The 23181-nt window shown below is 44.4% G+C and overlaps 1 protein-coding gene across 6 annotated transcripts; it reads left to right on the top strand.

Moving 5' to 3' along the window:
* The first annotated feature begins 690 nt into the window (after positions 1 to 690).
* On the top strand, positions 691 to 22711 carry HMCES (5-hydroxymethylcytosine binding, ES cell specific). Of its 6 annotated transcripts, none has more exons than XM_025448389.3 (7): positions 691 to 826; positions 1383 to 1588; positions 10938 to 11081; positions 11740 to 11865; positions 17474 to 17652; positions 20437 to 20629; positions 22073 to 22711. In XM_025448389.3, the coding sequence occupies exons 2-7, from the start codon at positions 1406 to 1408 to the stop codon at positions 22319 to 22321; spliced, it is 1074 nt and encodes a 357-aa protein (XP_025304174.1). In that variant the 5' UTR covers positions 691 to 826; positions 1383 to 1405; the 3' UTR covers positions 22322 to 22711. The 6 variants fall into 6 exon arrangements, with proteins under 6 accessions (XP_025304174.1, XP_048953602.1, XP_035558363.1 ...); XM_049097645.1 differs by having other exon boundaries at positions 787 to 884; XM_035702470.2 differs by lacking the exon at positions 691 to 826 and adding an exon at positions 1002 to 1103.
* Positions 22712 to 23181: the final 470 nt, after the last annotated feature.

The following is a 23181-nucleotide window of genomic DNA, read 5'->3' as shown; positions in this document are numbered from 1 at the left end:
TTTGGATGGATGATTTGGGTGTTCCCTAACATGCGCCCTGGGGTTTGTCTGCTCCCAATCAGCCCAATTCTGTGAACACACAGAGGGGAAGAACAGCCCCCTCTCTAAGGAGAGCACTCTGTTGGCTGAAGACCAGAAAGCCTTGGTTTATGTCCCAAGGGAGCAGGCTCAGAGGCCACCTCAACTTCTGTTAAACTCAAGCCATGTAGCTTTGCTAATTTCATGCCCGAAATACACCTGCAAGGCCTGTTTTTAAAAAATCTAGGTCTCACCCTTAAAAATTCAGTTTTAGGGTTAGGAAGGGAAGGTCCTGGAAAATCGCATTCTGGTGCCCACTGAAGTATGAGAGTGAAGTATGAAGTTTTCCTGATGGTTTCTCAATTTTTGCCTCAAAACTGAGGCAGTTAGCCTCACTGCGACGTAAAGGGAAGGTTTCCTGTTCTCACCACGAGGATGCGGTGCACTACTTCTGGCTCCCTCTGTGCAGGCGGGCACCTCACGCTCCCTGGGACGCACCGGAGGTCTCCGCCCGCCCATTGCTGCGGCCCGGCCGGGGAAGCGGGGCTTAACCTCGCAGGGGGCCGGGCCAAGATGGAGGGAGCCGGCAGCCTCCAAAGCCAGCCGTAGCCTCCTCCTGGGGTACTTTAAGAAGATTCAGATTCCTGCGCGGGCGCGGGACGCTGCGGGATCCGGCGGCCCCTCGGGGGCGGGGCCGACCGCGCTGGGGGCGGGGCTGGCGCCGGATCGCCGGGCGGCATTGTACTGAGAGCCTGCGGCCGGAGAGCGTTGCCTGCGGTCGGGCGGAGGTGGACGTGAGGCGGCCGAGGTAAGGCGGTCGGGCAAGCCGGCCGAGGTGGACGTGGAGCGAGCTGAGGGGACTGGAGGTGAGGCGGGCGGGCCGCGGAGGACGAGAGCGGAGGGGAGGGGAGGGGAGGCGGGCGGGCCGCGGAGGACGGGAGGGGAGGGGAGGGGAGGCGAGGCGAGGCGGGGCGAGGCGAGGCGGGGCGGGCAGGCCGCGGAGGACGGGAGGCGAGCCGGTGAGGAGCAGGTGGAGTTTGCGCCGGAAGGCGGGACCCCTGGCGGCGGCGGCTGCAGTCCTAGAGGTTGGCGGGCGGGAGCCCCCCCGTGCCCTGTCTCGGCGGCGGAGCCCGGAGGGGAGAGTCGGCAGGGAGGAGGGGAGGAGTGGGGCCGGGACGCCGAGGCCGGAAAGGGTCCCTCGGAGCCGGGGCGTGCGGCTCCTGCCCTGACCGCAGACCGGCCTGCGGCGTCTCCGGGCGCGCCGCCTCCCCGCCGTGCGTCCGGGCCTGGCGAGGCTGTGCCGGGCCGCGGGGGCCCGCGGGGGATCGGGGCGGTGACCGTCCCCGCTGTGCTCCGGTCTGCAGGCCGCGCCGGGCCGCGCGCGAGCATGTGCGGGCGCACCTCCTGCCACCTGCCTAAGGACGTGCTGGCCCGAGCGTGTGCCTACCGGGACCGGCAGGGCCGGCAGCGGCTCCCCGAGTGGAAGGACCCCGACAAGTACTGCCCGTCGTACAACAAGAGCCCGCAGTCCAGCAGCCCAGTGCTCCTGTCACGACTGCACCTGGAGAAGGTAACCGCCGCTGTGTGCCCGCCCGCTTCCGGCCCGGCGGGGCTTGGTGTGGCGAGCGCTCCGCCTCGGCTCGCGGGGTCTGATCTCCACCCCCCCACCCCCCGCGACCCACGCCCGCCTCCTTGAGCACCACCCCCGCCCCGGTGCAAAGGAGAAGTGTCCTCGGTATTTGCTCATCTTAGAAGATGGCGCCGTGTTCCTCAGGCTCAGTTGAGGGCTAGTCGTAATGCGTGCAAAGGGATTAGAACCCCCCTATTTGAATACGTTTTTTAAGACCACATCTTCGAAACCTTACTGATTATCAGTCTTTTGAGTATTTAAAAAAAAAAAAAAAAAAAAGACTTTCATGCCCCTTACCGACCCAGCTGACCCAGAATCTCTAGGCTAGAGCAGGATTAAGATGAGCTAATCTGAAACACCTCTGGTGATTTTTTTTTCTGCTTATGTTTTCAGTCGTTTTGTCTTTTACTGAAGCTAAGAACCGATGTGGATGGTGGATGGTTTGGGTATCTGAGGTTTAATTGCACTCATTGTTTCTATAGTATTTACCTCTGTAGTGTTGGCATGCCCAATAATTCAAAATCCTGTTTTGGTTCTTTATCTCCTGAATGTGTGTGTGGGTGTATGTGTATGCAGGTGGGCACCAGTGCGGTAAATAAAATGCTTAATTCCAGAAATCAATGGTTTCTCCATGCCTTAAGCATTTTATTTTACTTAAGATTTTATTTATTTTAAAGAGACAACAGGAACAGAGGGGCAGAGGGAGAGGGGTTAGGGAGATGGAGAGAGAGAGAGAGAGAGAATCCCGTGCAAACTCCACACAGGGCACAGAGTTGGTCCCCAGGTTCCATTCCAGAACCCTGAGATCAAGACCTCAACAGAAACCAAGAGTCAGATCCTCAACTGGCTCCACTACCCAGGGGCCCCTCCATGTCTTAAGCATTTTAAGTGGCATTTATAGGGATAAAAAATCATGATTGTTTCCATCCTGGATTTTTATTCTCTTTGATCCATAATGCTTAAATCACTTTATAAAGTCAGTTATACCTATGCTACTTGTCAGAATTCTTGTGATAGTCAAGATTCATTTCTATATTATTTGGAATAAGCATACCAAATAACATTGATCTTTTTGGTTGAATGAAGCCATATATATGAAATAGTTTATTCTTGAGCTATTTTTATTGGGTGCAATCCTTCCCTATTGAAACTAAAAAAACTTTTTTTTTAATGAGACAAATCAAAATTAAATATCATGGGGAGGGGCACCTGGGTGGCCCAGTGGTTGAGCTTCTGCCCTCAGCTCATGTCGTGATCTTGGGATCAAGTCGGGGAGCCTGCTTTTCCCTCTGCTTATGTCTGCCTCTTTCTGTGTCTCTCAGGAATAAATAAATAAAGTATTTTAAAAATATAAAAAATAAATATCATGGGGAACCTTAACTGGGAAAGGAAAGAATAAAACATGTTTTAAAGGAAGGCCTAGGGATCCTTGGGTGGCTCAGCGGTTTAACACCTGCCTTTGGCCCAGGGCGTGATCCTGGAGTCCTGGGATCGAGTCCCACATCAGGCTCCCTGCATGGAGCCTACTTCTCCCTCTGCCTGTGTCTCTGCCTCTCTGTCTGTGTCTCTCATGAATAAATAAAATCTTTTAAAAAATAAAAATAAAGGAAGGCCTAATTTGAAGTGAAGACAGATTAAATGTATGTGCCTTTTTTGACCTTGCTTCTCTCTATATCACGTCTGTAGAATTATAGAATGCACGTTAGCTAGAAGAAAAAATTGTTTAACAGATATAAAGATAGAAACGTAGGGAGATTGTGACTTATCTTAGGTTACCCAGTAAGTGAGGGGACAGAGCTGGGACTGAGGTCCAGACCACTTTCTCCACTCCAGTGGATGCTTCTAGAGCTAGAAATGGAGAAGGTAGAGCCCCTAGTAAACATAACCCCCTCTCTTTTCCATCAGTGTTATGAATTTACTGATGCAGTGTTTTTTGACTCCACATCTCTAATAAATTTTAAGATTGCTGGAGTTCCCTAATTTTGTTAAATATATGAGATTCCATTTGTCTGAAACCTATAAATTATAAAACAAAATTAGAATCATTTCAGGTCTTCGTTAATCCATATCATCAGTGGCCAGCACATGTGTATAGATTGCAACATTTGCGTTTAAAACCACTGGTTTGCAAATTACTTCCTCTTTCATTTATTTACCCCAGCTCTACACAAGTCCAAAAGGGTAGAGGAAAAGATGACTAATATTGAGCAATATTTTCAATATTGTGGCTTCTCAGCTACTTTCTATTTATTGTTCCCAGTAGGGGGAAGCCTCATGTTTAGGTTTGGCTTATAACTGTCCAGTGAACACACTAACATTAAAGCTGAACAGTGGGATTTTAAGATACGATTTATCAACCTTGGCATTATTGACATTTTGGATGGGATGCTGTCCTGTGCATTGCAGAATGTTTAGCAGCATTCCTGGCCTTCACCCACCAGATGCCTCCTTTCTCCCCACTAGATCTTGATGGTGGGGACGGGTTGTCAAAATTGCATGTTAAGGGGTGCATAGGTGGCTCAGTTGGTTAACCATCTGCCTTTGGCTCCAGTCATGATCCTGGGGTCCTGGAATCGAGCCCCACGTCAGGCTCTCTGCTCAGTGAGGAGCCTGCAACTGCCTCTTCTTCAGCTCGTGCTCTCTCTCTCTCTCTCTCAAATAAATAAACAAAATCTTAAAAAAAATAAATAAATAAAAGGGCATGTTGAGAACTTCAAATTTAGAGTATTATTGTCTTGTAAATTCCTGATGAGAGATCATTTAGATCACTATTGTATAATGTTAAATCATTTATCCTCTGGGTAGGGGGCTCTTCTGCTTCACACGTTTGATTCTCAAAGGATTCACAAAAGCGGTTTTTCTTGGTTTGGGGGTTTGTTTTTTTGAGATTGATTTATTTCGTAGAGCACACGCAAGTGCCCACAAGTGCAGGGAAGGGCAGAGGGAGAAGCATCTGCCATCCTCTCAGGTCATGATCCCAGAGTCTGCTTCATTATGTTAAAGTCTCTGCCCTAGGAGGAACACAGGCTTCATTAACGTAACATCAGATACATTATAGGCATGTTTTCAAAGTACATCTGTGCAACCTTATGCCCACTTTTACATGCAATGACAAAGCTCCACTTTCTGAATATTCATCCTAACCCTAAATAAAAGAAACCTGCTCACTACCACCCCATCTCCACTTACTTCCATATTATTTGCTACAAATAGTTTCCTTTAAAAAAAAAAAAAAAGATTTTATTTATTTATTCATGACAGAGAGGCAGAGACACAAGCAGAGGGAGAACCAGGCTCCGTGCGGGGAGCCTGATAGGGGACTCGATCTCGGATCTCCAGGATCACACCCCCGGCCGAAAGCGGCATCAAACCTCTGAGCCACCCGGGCTGCCCTATTAAAGTGTTTTTAAACAGAAATACATACAGAACAGGTTATATATTGATCAATTGATAAAAATATTGTCTCCATACACAAGTGGGAACCTAACCTTATATTTCCCCTAAGAGTAGCAGTTCAGTATTCCCTAATAAAATGTTTCCAGTGACTTTGTAGAACCTAACTGCCATGAATAATGAAAATGGAGTGTGTGTATGTGTGTGAGAGAGAGAAGAGGATTATCTGATACAGGCAAGATTTCATTCATTCATTGATTGATGAGAGACACACAGAGAGAGAGAGAGGCAGAGACATAAGAGGGAGAAGCAAGCTCCCTATAGGGAGGGAGCCGGATGCAGAACCCAATCCCAGGCCACAGAGATCACAGATGCTCAACCACTGAGCCACCCAGGTGCCCCCAGGGAAGATTTTAGAAGAAACAGGACAGGATCTTACCAGGAGCACAGTGGAGGGATTAGCTTTGAACAAAAGGGAAGCCCGTTGGAGACCGTACCATTGCTGATGATTCTTTTCTTAGAATTGCATCCACCTGGGTGGCTCAGCAGTTAAGCACCTGTCTTAGGCCCGGGGCATGATCCTGGAGTTGTGATCCTGGAGTCCTAGGATCAAGTCCCACATCAGGCTTCCCGCATGGAGCCTGCTTCTCCCTCTGCCTTTGTCTCTGCCTCTCTTTCTTTGTGTGTCTCATGAATAAATAAAATCTTAAAAAAAAAAAAAAAAAAAAGATTGATTTATCAATCTGAGAGAGAGAATCTCAAGCAGACTCCCCCCTGAGCACCAAGCCCTATGCTGGGCTCAATCTCACAACCCTGAGATCATGACCTGAGCCAAAATCAAAAGTTGGACACTTAACCAACTGAGCCACCCAGGCACCCTGATGTACTTTCTAAGAAACTTTTATCCTCATGGCTTTAACAATCACCTTTGCATAGAAAAATTTTACTGTTTATTTTTAATTCTAACCTTAGAAAAATATTGAACTATAATTTGTGTATTTCATGTCATGCATTTAAATGATCCTGCAAGGTAGGTATTGTTCACTTTACTTTTATTATAAGTTGACTTTTACTTTTACTTTTCAATAAGGACATTTGAAGGTCCAGGGAGTTGAGACTAGTCCAATCTCATAAGTAGCAGAGACAAGATTTTTGAACAAGGATCTTCTTGCAAAGGCCTTATTCTTTGCTCTATACCAGCAGTTGGCAAACTGGTCCTCAGATCAAATCTAGCCCATTGCCTGTTTTTGTAAATAAAGTTTTATTAGAGCACAGATATGCTCCTTCATTCTTTGCTTTCATCATACCAATGGTAGTAGAGTTGAGTTGCTTGAGTCATTGCAACAGAAACTATGGATTCACAAAGCCAAAAATATTTACTATCTGCCTTTCACAGAGAAAGCTTGCTGACCCATTCTTTGTACCATGCTGCCTCTTTTTTTTTTTTTTTTTTTTAAATTTTTATTTATTTATGATAGTCACACACAGAGAGAGAGAGAGGCAGAGACATAGGCAGAGGGAGAAGCAGGCTCCATGCACCGGGAGCCCGACGTGGGATTCGATCCCGGGTCTCCAGGATCACGCCCTGGGCCAAAGGCAGGCGCCAAACCGCTGCGCCACCCAGGGATCCCTCATGCTGCCTCTTTCCTAAGTTTGTTTGTGTAAGATTTTATTTATTTATTCACGAGAGACAGAGAGGCAGTCTCCATGCAGAGCCCCCAGGTGTCCCTCTCCTAACTTTTAGATTTTTTAAAAAATTTATTTATGATAGTCACACACACAGAGAGAGAGAGAGAGAGAGAGAGAGAGAGAGAGAGAGAGAGGCAGAGACACAGGCAGAGGGAGAAGCAGGCTCCATGCACCGGGAGCCCGACGTGGGATTCGATCCCGGGTCTCCAGGATCACGCCCTAGGCCAAAGGCAGGTGCTAAACCGCTGCGCCACCCAGGGATCCCCCTCTCCTAAGTTTTAATTCCATATTTCTAAATGTTTCTTGGACATAATAAACACCTGTACTTGGATTTTATTCAACTGACTTTAAAGGACCTTTTGTTACGTTTGTTCACCAGTGAGGGATGAGGACAGGGCATTACAGATATGGTTTGTCTCTTCCCTGACATCTGAGTCTCAGCTGAGAAGGCCTGGCATTTGAGGCTAGAATCATCTAGAGCAGGAATCCGAAAACTAGGGCCCTCTGACTATTATGTAAATAAAATATTATGCAACACAACAACATCCATTCATTTATCCGTTGTCTATGGCTGTTTTGTCCCTGTAACAATAGTTATATTATAATTGCAACAGGGCCTCCAAGATCTTCAATACTTAATATCTGGCCTTTACAGAAAAATTTGCTAACCTCTGATCTAGAAGCATTTTCACTCATTTATCTGGCAGTTGACATTGGTTCTCAATTGAGGCTGTTGACCAGAACATTTACATGTGGCCTCTCCATGCAGTGTTGCGCACTCTGTGGCAACACGATCAGGGTCCTGAGGGTAAGAGGATGAGGAAAATAAAAAAATGTAAAGAGATGGGGACAGGAGGGACACGGTGTCCAAGCAGTGTCAACTTTATTCAAGCTTCTTACGGTATTATATAGCACAAGCAGAACAAAGATAAAGGAATACCTACATGCATGACAGACCCTACTGACACAGGAGGGTCCTAGTTAATAGATAAACATGCTATTCTAGGTACATAGCTTTCAAAAGGATAATAGATATGATTAACAGACCAGTAAGAATAGCACAGACCCCTATTTAACTTTACCATCAGGCTAGAACACATTATATCAATTGTATTATGTGGGTGATCACGTATAAGCGAGCTCCGGAAACCATTGCTCAAGCCCTTTCTCAAGCATCAACCAACTATTTACCGTTTGGGCTCTCAGCCTTATGAGTAAATGAGGGACGCAAGTCCGAGCTTGTTTTGGTTTAGTAATTCTAGCTAGTCCATGGCCGTCCACAATGCAGCCTGGGCTTCCTTGCAGCATGACAGTCTTTAGGGTGGCTGGATTTCTTCTTTGGCAGCTCAGAGCTTCAGAAGCGATGTCTCCATAAGCAAGGAAGAAGTTGACACACATTTTCTGACCTAGTCTTAGAAATCATATAGTGTCACTTGTGCCACATTATGTTGGTTACAAGTGAATCACAGGCCCATCCAGATTCAAGGGGAGGGAACATTCACCTTCACCTGTCAATGAGAGGAGTATCAAAGATTTTGCAACCATCTCTTTAAACTGCTCCAGACTTCCAGTTATTATTTGAAATTCAACACCTGACCTTTCCCCAAATCATGCCCCTCTTCAGACTTTTCTCTTTAGCTCAGTCATCTAGGCTTGAAAATTTAAACAGTCTTGTTTTCTTTTACATTTACATTCACAATTTTATTTTTAGTCTATCTTTTGTTGTTTTTTATTCTACTACCATCATGAGACCCACCGTATTTTTATCCCTAAACCATTATGATAGCACCCAGAATGTGCTCTCTGCTCATGGTGTCTCCCGACCCATAGTGTACACATATAGAATAGTGGGCGGGGGAGGGGGGAAACGCCTGGATGGCTTAGCAATTGGGCATCTATCTACCTTTGGCCCAGGGTGTGATCCCGGGATCTGGGATCAAGTCCCACATCAGGCTCCTTACAGGGAGCCTGCTTCTCCCTCTGTCTCTCTCTGTCTCTCATGAATAAATAAATAAAATCTAAAAAAAAAAAATTGTGTGTGCATGCAAACAGATATTATAATCTATAGGTTTCATCAGATTCTCAAGGGGCCAATTACCCCCCAAAAAAGTTAAACAAGGATGTGTTGGAGGCCCCTAAGTGTACCCTCACGTTTGAAGATTCGTTAGGAAGGATTCAGCATACAAGGCATATTATGGCTAAGGTTTATTACAGTGAAAAAATACATAATAGAATCAGTAAGGGAAAAACACCAGTAGGAATCTGGAAAAAAAAATCCATGCACAGGCTTCCTTATCTTCCCTCCTTTCTGTGAGAGGATACACCAGGCATGTTGCTTCTCCAGCAGTGAAAAAGTAGTACTGTGCAGTGTTTTTACCTGGAGCAACCCTTTAGAAACTGAAAGCCCAACATTGTTTGTTGTTTTTGCTTTGTTTCATTTTATTTTTAAAGATTTTATTTAGGAGCACCTGGGTGGTTCAGTTAGTTAAGCAACTGACTCTTGATTTCAGCTCAGGTCATGATCTTGGTCCTGGGATCGAGCCCTGCATTGGGCTCCATGCTCGGTGGGGAGTCTGCTTGAGGATTCCCTCTCCCTATGTCCTCCCCACACTTGCACACTTTCTATCTTTCTTTCTGAAATCTTTTTTTTTTTTAAGATTTTTATTTGGGGATGCCTGGGTGCTCAGCAGTTGAGCATCTGCCTTCAGCTTGGCCCGGGTTCGAGTCCCACATCAGGCTTCCTGCATGGAGCCTGCTTTTCTCTCTGCCTGTGTCTCTGCCTGTCTCTTTGTCTCTCATGAATGAATAAATATTTTTTTAATGTTTTTATTATTTTTTTTAATAGGCTCCACACTCAGTGTAATTCTGTACCTCTTGTGAGATCTGATTTAAGAACCACCCCACCACCACCCCTGTCCTTTCTGTCCCTTCCAAGTTGATACTTCTCCATTCCATCTCCTACAGATCACTCTTCATTGAACTCCTTTGCTGCCACTCCCATGTTTTAATATTTTTATGTCTTTGTGGCTTCATATGTTATAGTGCAATCCTTTTGAGGTTAAGCACTCCTTCATTTGCCCCACAGCACCCTGTGTATCCCTAGATCATAGCATTTACCTTATTGTATTATCATTGTCTGTGATATGTAGTTCTTGAGAGCTGGGACCACATACTGCTAGGCCTAGTACTATGACTCTCATAAGAGGCACTAAGTAAACATTTACAGAGACTAAACTTCTTTGGGCACCTGGGTGGCTCAGTGGTTGAGTGTCTGTCTACCTTTGGCTCAGGTCCTGGGATCGAGTTCCTCACAGGAAGCCTGCTTCTCCCTCTGCTTATGTCTCTGCTTCTCTCTGTATGTCTCTTTAAAAAAAAAATTAAACTTCTTTGAAGAGTTTTTTGTGTTTTTTAAGATTTTATTTATTTGAGAGAGAATGAGAATGAGCACGGGGGAGGGTCAGAGAGAGAGGGAGAAACAGATGCCCCACTGAGCAGAGAGCCTGATACAGGGCTCCATCCCAGGCCCCTGGGATCATGACTTGAGCCAAAGACAGAAGCTTAACTGAGCCACCTAGGCGCCCTAGAAACTAAATTTTGTGTCCCACCCTACCCAAGTAGTATGTCTTACATTCTAATAAATGCTGAAGAACTTAAGTTACTCACATTGTGATAAATCATTAAAATTGTTTTCAAATCGAATCTTTTCCTTTTAATAATCTCTGTTATTTTTGTATTTTTATACTAATAGTAATATAATGCATGTGCTACATTTGTTTTTTGGTTTTTTTTAAGATTTATTTATTTATTTATTCATGTTAGACATAGAGAGAGGCAGAGACACAGGCAGAGGGAGAAGCAGGCTCCATGCAGGGAGCCTGACGTGGGACTCGATCCCGGGACTCCAGGATCGCGCCCCAGGCCAAAGGCAGGCACCAAACCACTGAGCCACCCAGGGATCCCCATTACTTTTGTTTTGTTTTGTTTTGTTTTGTTTTTAAAGATTTTATTTATTTGTTCATGAGAGACAGAGAGAGGTGGAGACCCAGGCAGAGGGAGAAGCAGGCTCCTTGTGGGGAGCCCGATGTGGGACTCAATCCTGGAATCTGGGATCACACCCTGAAGTGAAGGCAGACACTCAACCGCTGAGCCATTGGTTTTCTAAATTTCATTATGATCTCCTCACGGATCTTATCTTTTCCCATGGCAGGGTGCAGATTCATCTGAGCGTATCATTGCTCCCATGAGATGGGGATTGGTCCCATCATGGTTCAAAGAGAGTGATCCTTCCAAGCTGCCATTCAACATTACCAACTGTCGTAGTGATACCATGATGGAGAAACGTTCCTTTAAGGTAGGTCACAGGTCTATGGAAAATGCGCATATTCTGTTCTTTCTTCCAACAGAGCTATTAATGCCTTATATACCCAGGAAATAAGATTCTCCTGGAAAGTGTGTTCCCAGTTGCTAATAATGTTGAGTGCTATTATATATATTACTGTGTAAGTCATCCCAAAACTTAATGGTTTGAAACAAAACTATTATTTCTTCTCATCCTCTGTAGGTTGAATGGGTCCAGCTAGACAGTTTCCTCTCCCCCCCCCCGCCCCCCCAGGTAGACAGCTTTCATTTGGAGGTTCTCATGCACTTACATTTTTTTTTAAGGTTTTATTTATCCATTTATGACAGAGAAGCAGAGAAGCAGCCTCCCTTGCAGGGAGCCCGATGCGGGACTCAATCCCAGGACCCCGGGATCATGACCTGAGCCTAAGGCAGACACTCAACCACTGAGCTACCCAGGCACCCCTCATGCATTAAAATTAAATGCAGCTGAGGCTGTAGTACATTATTTAATCTTTTCAACAGCTGTGTGAATGGTGACTTTATGCATAGGAAAAGTGAGGGACAGAAATAACTGCCCTAAGGTCCTACATTGGTGGACCTGAGATTTCAACTCAAGCCCATGACATATTCTCTCACTAAAACTGTATTTTGCTCACATTTTCCCTCAGGTTCCTCTTGGAAAAGGAAGACGCTGTGTTGTTTTAGCAGATGGATTCTACGAGTGGCAGCGATGTCAGGTTACTAGTGAAAGACAGCCATACTTCATCTACTTCCCCCAAGCCAAAACAGAAAAGGTATTGTCAATAGTAGCTAATCCAAAGAGGCACACTTTGTTTCTTTCTTCATAGAATTTCTTTTTAAATAACTGCTTTATTGAGGTATAATTCACCATAAAATTCACCTTTTTAAAGTATGCAAGTCAGTGATTTTTTAGTATATTCAGAGTTGTTCAACCATCGCTGCTAATTTTACATTTTCATCACCCCAGATAGAAACCCCATGTCCTTTAACTGTCAGTGTCCATGTCTATTCTCCCCAGCCCTGACAGCCACTAGTCTTTTGATCTCTGTAGATTTGCCTATATTGGACATTTAATATATTTAGACTTCTACAATATATAGTCTTTTGTAGCTGGCTTCTTTTACTGAATATAATTTTTCAGCGTTGATCCATGTCACTACTTCATTGCTCATTTATTGCTCGTCCATTATATGGATAGGCCACATTTTGTTTATTCATTCACCAGTTGATGGATACGTACGTTGTTTCTACTTTTGACTCTTACAGATATTGCTACGTGGACATTCATGTACAAGTTTTCATATGAATATATGTTATAATTTCTCTTGGGTTTATGCCTAGAGGTGGATTTGCTAGGTCACATGGTGATTATATTTAGCATTTTCCTCATAGAACTCCCATTTTAAGACAAAAAATTTAGGCTGTTCACATAACATTTTAAGGAAAAGGTTTTTTAAAGATTTTATTTAAGAGAGAATACAAGTGAGAGAGCACAAGCAGAGGGAGCAGCAGAAGGAGAAAAGGAGAAGCAAACTCCCCACTAAGCAGGGAGCCCAATGTGGGGCTCAATCCCAGGACCCCAAGATCATGACCCAAGCTGAAGGTGGCTGCTTGACCAACTCAGCCACCCAGGCACCCCCATTATAAGGAAATTAAAAACAAATCAGACATGCCAGTATCATGTTTTCATTTTAATCACATTTGTTGCTTTGGTGTTGCTAAAGCCTTTGCATTCTCACCAGTTTGCTTTGTTAAAATTGGGAATTATTGTGGGTGGGAGGATGGGGTAACTGGGCCATGGGCATTTTTTGGGGGGGGGGGGGCCATGGTGGGCATTAAGGAGGGCACATGATGTGATGAGCACTGGGTGTGGTTTTGTCTTTTTTAAGACTTATTTATTTATTTCATGAAAGAGATACAGAGAAAGAGAGAGACATAAGCAGAGGGAGAAGCAGGCTCCCCGCAGGGAATCCAATGCAGGACTCGATCCCGGACTCCAGCATCATGACCTGAGCGGAAGGCAGGCGTGTTATACGCAACTGGTGAATTACTGAACTCTGCATCTGAAACTAATGATGTACTATATGTTGGCTAATTGAATTTAAATTTTTTAAAAATTGGGAATTATTGGTGGCCTCTGGCTGGCTTAGCCAAGGGAGCATGTGACTCTTGATCTCAGGGTTGTAAGTTCAAGCCCTACTTTAAGTGCAGAGATTACTTAAAAATAAAATCCTTTAGGTGTGCTTGGTGGCTTAGTCACTTGCTCTCAGCTCAGTCTTTTTTTTTTTTTTTTAATTTTTATTTATTTATGATAGTCACAGAGAGAGAGAGAGAGAGAGGCAGAGACACAGGCAGAGGGAGAAGCAGGCTCCATGCACCGGGAACCCGATGTGGGATTCGATCCCGGGTCTCCGGGATCGCGCCCTGGGCCAAAGGCAGGCGCCAAACCGCTGCGCCACCCAGGGATCCCTCAGCTCAGTCTTGATCTGAGACTTGATCGCCAGGATGGAACCTACTTTAAAAAAAAATAATAATAAAATATTTAAGTAAATAAATAAATTAGCAGTAAGTCAGAATTCTGTGGCTTCTTGAGGGCACCACTCCATAGGATTCTAGAGCTTAGCTTTTCTGTCTTTAGGAATTATATATCTTTTCAGAGTCTTTCCCTCTGGCACTCTTCTTTTTTTTTTTTTTAATTTTTATTTATTTATGATAGTCACAGAGAGAGAGAGAGAGAGAGAGGCAGAGACACAGGCAGAGGGAGAAGCAGGCTCCATGCACCGGGAGCCCGACGTGGGATTCGATCCCGGGTCTCCAGGATCGCGCCCTGGGCCAAAGGCAGGCGCCAAACCGCTGCGCCACCCAGGGATCCCCTCTTCTTGAGAGACTGTTAGGCACTTGTGTGGATTAAGTAGGATGGCACTTTCTCAATTCTGTCCAGTTTTTCTTACCTATCAGAATGTATCTGAGGACAGCCCCAGTGGCTTAGTGGTTTAGCGCCGCCTTCAGCCCATTGAACATTGTCTCTGTCTCTCTCTCTCATGAATAAATAAATAAAATCTTTCAAAAAAAGTCTGCAAAGAATAAACTACTTCCTGAATAGTGTAAGAATTTTATAATAGTGCATTCTGAATCCTCCTATCTTTTGGTATATTGTTATACAGTTTACTTTTTCATATGCTATAAACTCACAATACATTGCTACTATTTTGCTTTAAACAATTATTTTATAGTGATAAAAAATAAGTATTACATTTACCTTAATTTTTAGCTATTTCCATGGATCTTTACTTTTTTGGGTAGATCCAAGTTTCTATCTGGTATCATATTCCTTCAGCCTAAAGAACTCCTTTAATACTTCTTGTAGTTCAGGCCTATTGGTAATGAATTCTATTTTTGTTTGTCCAAGAAACTATCTAGTTCATTTTTTTAATCATCATAATTTTCTTTATGAGAAGTAACTTACATATCATAAAATTCACCCTTTTTTTTTTTTAAGATTTTATTTATTTATTCATGAGGGACACAGAGAGAAGGAGAGGCAGAGAGACACAGGCAGAGGGAGAAGCAGGCTCCACAAAGGGAGCCCGATGTGGGACTCGATCCCGGGTCTCCAGGATCAGGCCCTGGGCTGAAGGTGGCGCTAAACCGCTGAGCCACCGGGCTGCCCAAATTCACCCTTTTAAACTGTATAGTGGGGATGCCTGGGTAGCTCAGTGATTGAGCATCTGCTTTTGGTTTTGGTATTTTTTGTGTGTGTGTGGTTGTTTTGTTTTTTAAAATAATGACTAGAATTTTTCCAGTCCTTTTTTTTTTTAAGGTTTTATTTATTTATTCATGAGAGACACAGAGACAGAGAAGCAGAGACACAGGCAGGGGGAGAAGCAGGCTCCATGCAGGGAGCCGGATGTGGGACTCGATCCCGGGTCTCCTGGATCACGCCCCGGGCCGCAGGTGGCGCTAAACCGCTGCGCCACTGGGGCTGCCCAGTCTTAAAATTTTTGATTGCCAGAGACTGAGATAATTACATCTGGAAATGGATACATTTATTCTTCTAATAAGCCATAAATGTATGAGATTGAGTCGATCTTATCAGGAGCTAAACTGGTTTTGTTGTTACAATTACCTTTATTCGGGCAGCCCCGGTGGTGCAGCGGTTTAGCGCCGCCTGCAGCCCAGGGTGTGATCCTGCAGACCCGGAATCGAGTCCCACGTCAGGCTCTCTGTATGGTGCCTGCTTCTCCCTCTGCCTGTGTTTATGCCTCTCTCTCTCTCTCTCTCTCTGTCTGTGACTATCATAAAAAAATTTTTTTTTTATTTATTTATGATAGTCTCACAGACAGAGAGAGAGAGGCAGAGACACAGGCAGAGGGAGAAGCAGGCTCCATGCACCGGGAGCCCGACGTGGGATTCGATCCCGGGTCTTCCAGGATTGCGCCCTGGGCCAAAGGCAGGCGCCAAACCGCTGCGCCACCCAGGGATCCCCACTACAGGGTTTAAATTTCTCCATGCCATTTTGTGTTCAGGGTAAGAGTAAACTTCCAGAGCGTTTTTCTCAGTAGCCCTGCTTCCTTCAACTATAGTACCTCCCTTTAAGCCTGTGCTTTCGAGAGGATCTCTATGCTCTTGCCCCTTCCCCAGAATTAGGCTTCTGTTGCTGTTCATGTGGTACTTGCTGATCTAAAAGGTGGGAGAGTGTTCTTTCTTGTCTTCATACAGCCTCAGTCTCAACAGATCTGTGACCCTTGGTGTCAGGCTCAGGCTTTCTCGGGAATCCTGCTGCTTCGAGTAGGAGGGATCTTCTACCCTTCCCCAGACTCAGTGGGTCTTACCTGTATCTTACGGGCAACAGGCTGTATTACCTATACCCTGGCCCCTTAAGGCTTTTGCTCCTTAGAGGAGAAGTGATTGGGTGAGGCTTCATGCCTTTCCTTGGTGTAAGAGAGTGAGGCCTCCCTCCTCTAGGCATGGACCAGCAAGAAAGGCTTTCTCTGGTTTCCTGCTCTGCCCCTGTCTTTCTTGTGAGCAGCTGGAGAGGCTCATGGAGAAGAGTTCTGTAAACTGATGTAAACTCCCCTAATGTCTGCAGCTTCCAGGGGTTCTGGACTCTCAGGCTAGCCCATACACTGTTTTTAGCAATTTGATGATAATTTTACCTGAATGAAGGCCTTGCTTTCCTCCTGTTGTCTCCAGTAAGCCAGTACTTATGTTTCATCTTCCCTTGGAAGCCCCTCTCTTTCCATAAAGTTTATGCCAATTGGTTGCCCAGTGACCTGTTTTCTGATGAGTTTAAGGAGTTATGATTTTTGGGCACCCTAGGTGGCTCAGTTGGTTAAGTGTCCAACTCTTAATAGCAGCTCAGATCTGGATCTTAGGTTCATAGATTCAAGCCCCGTGTTGGGCTCCATATGGGGCTTGAACATAAAAAATAAAAATAAAATAATAAAAGAAGAAAAAAAGTTATGACTTTTATAGATTATCTAGCTTTTTTCTTATTGTTAGAGTAGAGGGGGTACTCTTTCCAGCTTTCTAAGTTCTAGGTCTTGAACTGAATCTTTTTTTTTTTTTTTTAAAGATTTTATTTATTTATTCATGATAGTCACACAGAGAGAGACAGAGAGGCAGAGACACAGGCAGAGGGAGAAGCAGGCTCCATGCACCGGGAGCCCGACGTGGGATTTGATCCCAGGTCTCCAGGATCACACCCCGGGCCAAAGGCAGGCGCCAAACCGCTGCGCCACCCAGGGATACCTGAACTGAATCTTAAATGTTAGGTAGGAGCTGGCATGATGAGAAATGGCAGGACATTTTGGGCAGAAGAAGTTGCTCTGGCAAGATACAAGGACATGAAATTGTACAAGGGCTTTATTTACAAACAGCTGGGTTTGGCTCAAATTAAAATTGTTATTAAAAGGGCATCTGGGTGGTTCAATCAGTTAAGCATTTGCCTTCAGCTCAGGTCATGATTGGGATTGAGCCCTGTGTCGGGCTCAGTCGGGAATCTGCTTCTCCCTCTCCTGCTGCAGCTCCCCCTGCTTGTGCTCACACTCTCTCTTTTCTCTGTCAAATAAATAAATATATTTTTTTAAAGACCAAAAAAATTGTTAGTAAAAGCTGGAATGATGGGCCAGATCATGGAATGCCTGAATGCCCATTGATGATGTTGGATTGTATTCTGAAAGCATTAAGGAGCCATAAATCCATAGCTTCAGTGGGTACTTGCCATCAAACCTCTTTCTTTTAGCAATAGTGGATCAAGAGGAGCTAGCGCATGGGCTAAAGTACTTCTAAAATGATTGCTATGTTAAGTCTGTGGTAGTGCCCAGCCTGTGTGTAGGAGGGGGTGCTGAGTATCTAATCTGCCCATGTATTTTGTTCCAGTCAGGTAGCATTGGTGCTGTGGACAGTTCTGAGTACTGGGAGAAAGTCTGGGACAACTGGAGGCTGCTGACAATGGCGGGGATCTTTGACTGCTGGGAGTCCCCAGAAGGAGACCTCCTGTATTCCTACACCATCATCACAGTAGATTCCTGCAAGAGCTTGAATGACATTCACCCTAGGTAAGTTACAGTTCTAATACCTAGGTCCAAAAGCATTCAGAAGAGGATTTAGGATTTGTCCTCTGCTTTTAGATAGGTAGCTTTGGATTCAATGTTTCTATGTATGCAGAAATTTAGAGAGTAGCAGTTGCTTTGTGGAGTTTGGCTATAATATGAAAAAAAAGTCCCCACACTATGCCAAACTGTACAGTGAAAACCCAAGAACATATGAGAAAAGTGTGGGTTAAGAGGACAATGCCAAAAAAAAAATAAAATAAAATAAAATAAAATTAAATTAAATTAAATTAAATTAAATTTTAAAAAAAGAGGACAATGCCTAAAAATTCATCAGGAACACATTAAAAAATAATAGGAACCTATTAACAGTTCCACAGTTATCTACATAGATATTACATTAAATATGGCACTTTACCTTAGAAAGTTGCAGAATTTGCTTGTGGAAAATGAGTGTCGGAGAAGTTGTAACTTATGAGCTATTGTGAAGGCCGTAAGTCCTGGGGCAAGTTTTTCTGCCTTTGAAATGTTCCTTAGGGGGTGGTGCCTGGGTAGCTAGCTCATTTCAGTTAAGTGTCTGCCTTAGTCTCAGGTCATGATCTCAGAGTTAAAAAAAGAAATGTTGTTCTTCAGGGCATGCATTTATAATAAATACATATTTAATCAAAAGTGAACTTTTTAATCCAGTGTATATAGCCCCTTCCTGCAATTAACTTCTGTATTAACTGCTGAAAATTCTTTATTTTTTAAATATTTTATTTATTTATTCATGATAGACATGGGGGGCTGGGCAGAGACACAGGCAGAGGGAGAAGTAGGCTCCATGCTGAGAGCCCAACGCCGGACTCGATCCCAAAACTCCAGGATCACGCCCCGGGCCAAAGGCAGGCGCTAAACCGCTGCGCCACCCAGGGATCCCCCTGAAAATTCTTTAGCAGCATTTTCATCCATGCTAATGTCTTCTCCTGACACTGAAAGTTTTGGAAATTTAATCACTGTTTGAAACCACCAAGCCATCCAGGCCTTTAAGTATAAATAAAACTTATGAGAGCTTACAGGGGTTTTTTTTGTTTTTGTTTTTGTTTTTGTTTTTGTTTTTGTTTTTTTACTGTTTGGCATTCAATCCATATGCTGAAGAATCTCTTCATTTTTTTCTGTTCCTTTAGACCTGATTGATACTGACTTCATGATACTTCTTGAAGTTATTGCAACCATAGACATTCCTTTTACTTTCACAATGTTGTCATTGGGCGCGATCCTGGAGACCCGGGATCGAATCCCACGTCGGGCTCCCTGCATGGAGCCTGCTTCTCCCTCTGCCTATGTCTCTGACTCTCTCTCTCTCTCTCTCTCTGACTATCATAAATAAATAAAAATTAAAAAAAAAAAAAGAAATTTACATTATGCTGAAATTGCTCTCTAATACATCAATCACATTGGAACAGACCACATTTTAAAAACAAGCATTAGTAGAATTGACTGTCTGTCACTAACAGGTTTTGCCAGATCCAGGTGCCCTCAGAAGTGATACTTGATGTTTTGCTGAAAAGAATGTAGTGCTGTACATGATAGGATTATCTATTTTAGCCTTGTCCTAAGCATTCTTTGTGAAATTATACTTTCATATGATATAGTGGTTGTATTTCTCACTAATTTACGATAAATTCTGGGATGCCTGGGTGGCTCAGTGGTTGAGCGTCTGCCTTCGGCTCAGGTCGTGATCCCGGGGTCCTAGGATCGAGTCCCACATTGGGCTCCCTGGTGTCTCGCCTCTCTCTCTGTCTCTCATGAATAAATAAATAAGATCTTTTAAAAAAATAATAAATTCCCATTGATTTTTTTTAATACAACATTATTTTATACACTGTTAAGAAAAGTTAAGTGCTCCCATTTACTTCCAGTTAAACTATAATACAATGCAGAGATGCCATTCATCAGAAAATGCATCTGGATTTCACAGACTAAATTTTTTTTAAGATTTATTTATTCAGAGAGGGAGCTAGCAAGCAGGGGGAGGGACAGAGGAAGAGAATCTCAAGCTGACTCCCCACTGAGTGCAGAGCCTGACGTGGGTCTCCATCTCACAACCCTGAGATCATGACCTGAGCCAAAATTGAGAGTTGACGTTTAACCAACAGCCACTCAGATCAGATGTCCCAATTCTAAAATATTTTTGAAAGTGAACGTTTGATTTGTTGAAGTTCTAATAATTATTAAAATAGATGTTTATGCATATATCTCCTAAAATCAAGTGTTCCACCAGTGAATGTGTAGCATGCTTTCCCTTGGTCTAGGACATAAAACTGGAAGCTAAACACAGGGTCTTTTCCTAACATTTCCCTGGGTAGATATCAGGAGTCATCTTAGGCAGCATCCTTGCTTTCTGAGGCATAGTTTCTGGTAGTTCACAATTATGTAAATAGCTCTTTCTTACTGTAAATCTAGAGATTATTACTGATAGACAAATTTTCCCTTTAATTTCCCTTTAATTTTAGGCATCTGAGTCATCACAGAATGTTCACCAGTTGGTTAGCTAGTACACTGGAATGCACTGGATCCTGTCATAGCACTATTCACTGTCTTTGCCATAAACTTTGTAAGCTAGCTCCCAAGGGTTGAATGTTGTTCCCTATCAAGTTGTGGTCAGGGAGCACATGGCCTCAGATCAGCACAGGAGGTGTAAAAAGAGGACAAGTTTATCCTTAGGCTGATTTGTGCTGACTCAAGTCTTCCTTCTGTCTCCCTACCCTCTCTCTACCTCCTAACCAATGTCTCTACCTCACTGGCTAGGATGCCTGCCATATTAGATGGAGAGGAAGAAGTCTCTAAATGGCTTAACTTTGGTGAGGTCTCAACTCAGGAAGCTCTGAAGTTAATCCACCCCACAGAGAACATCACCTTCCATCCAGTCTCTTCCGTGGTGAACAACTCCCGAAACAACACTCCTAAATGTCTTGCTCCTGTCAACCTATTGGTCAAAAAGGTAAGGGCCTGTGACTCTGATAGTCCTTTCTGAGCTTTCTGTCTTCTGCCAGGATAGCTTTTTCAGTTAGAATATGGCCTTTCACAATTAGCTTTAATCTAAACCACCCAAGACTCACATTTCTTTATGTATGGTAAGATGGAGCAGAGCACTATTCTCAAATCTGGCTATGACTTAGACTCCTCAGGAGAACTCTTTCAAGATATAAATGTTGGACCTTATCTAGACCTGTTGAGTCAGTATTCAGGGCTGGGCTTGGGCTTCTGTGTCATTAAGCGAATCTGATAAGCCAAATTTGAGGACTCCTAATCTGGAGGGTGATTTTAAGAAAGACAAAAGAGCCCTTGTCAGCAATTGTATCTTTGTCTGCAACTGTGGAATTTTTTTCTGTCTCTTTTCTGTACCTTTGTTTTCCCAGCTACAAGTTGGAGGAGTTCCAATCCTTATACTCCTTCAGGAGGATTTGAGAACATTCCTGCCATGAACTTTAACTTTTCAGAATTGGAAAGAATAGTTATATTCTGAAGGGAAGGTGAACAGGCCAGAGACCTCCAGTGGGAACAAAAGTTCCAGAGCAAAGGTTTGGGAATAGAAGTTGTTTCCAGGTGATACTGAGGGACTTAAGTAGGACATGGCTCTGAGTGTTCCAAGAATAGACATCTTAGAATGCCTGAGAAGTGTTAAGGACAATGATTACAAAATAGCTACTACACCTCATTTTTCTGAAAGTTTCTAAGTTTTCAATACGCAGTGTCATCTTTTTTTCTTTTGTCTCAGTTCTCTGCAAACTCCTGCAATCCTGATCCCTCTATTCCCTAGAGGTCTCTAAAAATGTAATGATACACATTCATTTTGTACTAGATACTGCCCCATTTCTGCCATGGTCTTTACCCCTGAAGAATTCTCAATTCTGGAGAGGTGGCATTTAAATGAATATAAAACCTTCAGTTTAGGGTTGAGGTGCAAGTGTAAGAGCTGGAGGGGGAAGCAGTGCCAGTCGAGGAGAGGCTGGCTGCACAGTGGGGAAACAGGTCAGCCTGTTCAGCCTTAGCTGAATCCTTAATCACGGTGACTGCTTGAAGCCATACATCTCCAGTTTGATATCCCCACACTCAGCCTGGGCACACTGAATATACCCTCTTCCCTGAGAATTCTTCTTTCTCTGCACCTGTTTGGATTGCCCATCAGCTCTTTTCTGACTGGTCCCACACACTTCATCTGAGGCCTGCTGTAAGAGCTACTCCCTACTCCTTGCACCTCTTGGAGTATACTCAGTTGCTCCTCCCTTCTCCCCACTCCTGACCACTGGGCCCAGTCTCGCTCTCAGTAACCTCTTCCAAGGCTGGGTCAGTACCTAATTCCTCTTCTCTAGTCTTACCTTGCAGTTGGCCTTTTCCCAAAAGCTTAAGCTGGGTGGTTTGAGCATTTTCCTCTTTCTCCTAGGATCTCAAGGCAAGTGGTAGTAGCCAGAAGATGATGAAATGGCTGGCCACAAAGTCACCCAAAAAGGAAGAGTCCAAAACACCCCAAAAGGCAGAGTCAGATGTGCCCCAGTGGTCCAGCCAGTTCCTACAAAAGAGCCCATTCCCCACCAAGAGAGGAAGTGCAGGACTCCTGGAGCGATGGCTGAAGCAGGAGAAGGAAGAGGAGCCTGTAGCCAAGCGGCCTCACAGCCAATATCAGGGACTTTGAGAGACCAAGACTGTGATTTGCTGTACTCAATTTTGTTGCTTATTATGTGTGTGGATTTGCTTTGGGATGAGATAGCAGTATTGCTTTGACAGTTGTGGATTCATGAGTGGATAGCTTTCCTGGCTGCAACTAGGAACCCACAGTGGAGCAGATGGCAGCCTGGGCAGAGGAGGGACCGCCCACCATCAGTAATTCATAGGGGCCTTTATACCTGGTGTGTGGCTGGTGGAGCCTTCTCTCCAAGCTAGACCCCGTGTGGTTCTCAGCTTGACCTGTTACTGCTCACAGAAGGCTGTTTTCTGCTCAGCTTTTGGGTTCTGTCAGCCTTTTGGAATTAAGTTCTTAAAACATTGTATTTTTCTCTGAATAAATTATATTTGATACTGTCTACATTTCAGAAAATGCTGCTGGCAGGGGAAGTTCTGGATCTTACTGTTTTCTCCTGGCATCAGTCCCCAGGAATGGATTTTGTCACAAATATGGAGCCCTGGGGCTTTTTGTGGACAAAACTGCTTTTTTTGGAAACCGCAAAAAGGCTCAGCGTGTGTGTGTGTGTGTGTGGTGAGGGTGTCTTCGTTGAGGCACTGTTCACTCTTAATACTTGGAAGTTTTGTGAATCCTTTAGCTGAAAACCAAGCTGAGTGGTTGCTAAACACAAAGCTGGGCAGAGAATCGGACACAGAGGTCAAGACCCTGTCCTGACCACAGGGACCATAGGGTCTGGCCGGGAAGCCCCAGGCACAGCCCACTAAGCTCCACCCAGATTCCCAGCCTCTGGGCAGAGCAGACACAGAGGGTGACCCGGGCTGCCAAGGGCGCTGGACACAGCCCCTGTGATTTGCTTTTGCAGGCTCCTCCTC

Source organism: Canis lupus, chromosome 20 (assembly GCF_003254725.2).
Source record: "Canis lupus dingo isolate Sandy chromosome 20, ASM325472v2, whole genome shotgun sequence".
In the NCBI taxonomy this organism is placed as follows: domain Eukaryota; kingdom Metazoa; phylum Chordata; class Mammalia; order Carnivora; family Canidae; genus Canis; species Canis lupus.
This window is presented reverse-complemented; position numbering and strand designations above follow the sequence as displayed.